This window comes from Formica exsecta, unplaced genomic scaffold (assembly GCF_003651465.1).
Source record: "Formica exsecta isolate Colony F162 unplaced genomic scaffold, ASM365146v1 scaffold182, whole genome shotgun sequence".
Taxonomy (NCBI): Eukaryota; Metazoa; Arthropoda; class Insecta; order Hymenoptera; family Formicidae; genus Formica; species Formica exsecta.
Window position 1 is genome coordinate 911,901 of NW_021849132.1, and position 3,175 is coordinate 915,075.

Genomic DNA, 3,175 nt, shown 5'->3' on the forward strand with positions numbered 1-3,175 from the left:
AGAAATGAAAAAACATAGTTTATAGCTTAAATTTTGGAGCGATTTATTGGCTGTTATTATATTAATAAGCGATATATAAATAATAATATATTAAAAATTAAATAACGCGCGATATAGAATAATAAAGTAATATACATATATGACAATAATGTTATACATAATAAAATAGTAATTTAGAATAATATATGATAAATAACACTATGTCAATCATACTCAAAATATGTATTACTAAATATATATTTCATTCACCTTGATCGATGCAAGTGGAAGTAATCTCTTTTGCTTGACTTAAGTTGGTCTCATCGGAAATGATGAGGTTGAATATTGCTAAAAGTTCGTCTTTTTTTATTACACCTTGTTCGTCAATCTGAAGGATTGATAAAATAGTATTATTTATTTATTATTATTAACAAATTTAAGGGATTTATAAGTTTACAAAAATTGTTCAAATGGCACATGATTTAATCAAAATACACAATTGAAGCGTATTTTGATTTGAGAAAGATCCATTTTTATAATTAATGTAAAAACTATTTTTGTGTGATATATTTATAAGTTACGATTGAAAAATGTTAAAAATTTCATAAGAACTAGATGAGATATGCGGTGATGTTGTTTTTTCTATGTCACGTTATGAAGTGAAAGATTGCATCCGCTTATAAAAAATTTCTTGCTGGGATTGTCAATCGTTTATCTACTTTTTGACAAACACTTTTATATCGCATTTTTAACAACTTTGATTGTCGAACAATCTTAATAGCAGAGCAATTGCTTATTTACAAACATCATTATACACAAATAATGATTCAAAATACGAATTTTTAAAAAATTTGTAATTATATAGTAAACATATGATTGTTGTTATTGCCAACCGTTTTGCAAGTAGGACTAATCTTTTTTCTCTTTAAACAATTAAATTAGTTGTATATTGCAATTAATTTTAGGACCATCTTTCTTTTTTGATTATAAATAATAACATGTTATTAGTTAATTGCTAATGGCATTTAAAATTAAAATAATTGCTAACTATGCCTGCTACACAAAATTTTAAGACAAATTAAAATCAAATTTGATTAAAATTCAAATTTAACTATGATTTTTAATACCATAAATGTTAGACTTGTTGTATTAATATCGAAAATTATTATCAGTTATATCAAGAATTATTAGTATTCACGAAACGTTATAATTTTTATTTTATAAACATAGTTAGAATCAATTTTATTTATCGTGTAAAGAAATAAATCAATTGGTCTCTTTTTTGATATGAATAGTTTTTATACATATCTTATAATTATTGTTTGAAAACTTAAATTATTATGTTTGAACTTTATTTGTGTTATAGTTTATTTTTTTTAAATTACGAAATAAAATAATATTAGTACTTTTGTGCAAAATTATTCTGTGTGTAAATTGTGTATATCTTATCAATATGATAATTTATCTATATGTATATGTACAAACGTACCAGTCCATCCTTTTGAAATTTACATTTTACAACTTCCGGTGTCCATTCTGAAATATATAAATTACAAATTTAATAATATAATTTTATATGTATTTGGCAATTAGATCAGTTTTAGATAAGTTTTAGATAAGTCTAAAATCTGTTTAAAAATATTTAAATATACAATTTATTTGTTTAATATTGCCATCTGTAAAGTGGAATTCTTGGAAAAAATTTGTCGCATTTTATTATTAAATTTAGTTTTAAAATAGTAAAATTATTAGTCGAAGAGAGAAAATTAATTCTTTGCTTTCTTTTTTATTTTGAAAGAAAAATATTGAAGAGCTTGTTTTGGAAATGCCTATTGCGATTATAATTTTAATTCAAAAACTGTGAAACACAAAAATCTTCTTTTTGGCTCAATTCAATAAATATGACATATTTTATATTTTATATTATAATTTATACCCATTTAAATCCAATATTTAATTATAACATTATCGATACTCACGCTGCACATTCAATTCTTCGAGACAACTTGCATAATCATCATAGAATGTCTTCAATATTTGAGGATCAGCGGCATAAGAAATTGTCTGAAAAATATTTAAAAAAATGTTTTCTTTATATCTTCTAATATTATTTATATTTAATATATTATTATTAGGATTATTTAACTTTTTGTGCGCATCTCAAATTTTTACGAGGACAAGTTATTTCAAATATTATTGCGTAGGTTAGTAATATTTGATGTACGTGCACATACTATTAACTCTGTTCTGAAGTGAGATTTCGCTCCATATATTTTAAAGATTTCGAAAGATTACTGTTTCTCGTGTACAGATATTACTAGCTTAAAGCGTGTCGCAATTTCTTATTTACTTAAATTAATTTCTGATTTTTGACAGGTAATGCAAGAAAAAACAAAGATTTGAGAGAGAAATTTTTAATAATTTAATTATTTTCAATATTTTAAAATATGTTTTTTAATATCGATATTAGAAATGTTAATGAAGTGAAAAAAATTGGATTATAGGAAATTTGTAAATAATACGAGATTTTTATTAAGTATTTTTAACATGTTATTTTTAGAGCTCACGTCAATTGCCAGACTGTTCAGAGAATGAGTAATCTATCTGTTTACTTGATCTTTGTATTATTTTTTGTTCTATTATTTGTTAAACATTCTTTCATCATTTCGATCTCAGTAGTGGAGATTTCCAAGGTTCGAGAAAAAAGGGAGATTCGTGCAAGAGATTACATTCACACGTTTTACATAATAGATTTAAGACTGCTCTATTCTTGGAAAATTCATGATTAATAGATCATGCAAAATGGTTTGTTATTCTTATCTTTTTTCAAGAATTGCAGCGATCCATATTATACGGATAGGTATGTTTTTATACGTTTTGTCGTGGTAAAAATAGATAAACTTTTTATGCGAAGATTGTCAAGAATTAATATACGACGTGATTGGAGTCTTCACGATTTGTTGCTTCTGTAGGAAAAAAGATCTTCCAATAATGCTTGTTGATATATATGTTGTAGCCAGATTACATAATCCGTCGTTTTATAAAACGTCTAGGCATTTTATAAAGTGCGGCCTCATTCTCAAATCATGGTCGAAAATGAAATATGTTACAATCTGGCTAAGAATTTTAGTTTTTTGTATGAAACGCTAACATGCGTCCCGCCGCATATATATATATATATATATATATATATATA

The 3,175-nt window shown here is 24.3% G+C and overlaps 1 protein-coding gene across 1 annotated transcript; it reads right to left on the minus strand.

Annotated features, from left to right (window-relative positions):
* Positions 1-182: 182 nt before the first annotated feature.
* Positions 183-2,138, minus strand: LOC115233708 (the record flags this gene model as incomplete). The annotated part of the gene is made up of 3 exons (XM_029804268.1): positions 183-367; positions 1,469-1,515; positions 1,959-2,138. Coding segments are annotated over 3 exons (353 nt in total), but the record flags the coding sequence as incomplete, so codon positions are not given.
* Between the last annotated feature and the right edge of the window lie 1,037 nt (positions 2,139-3,175).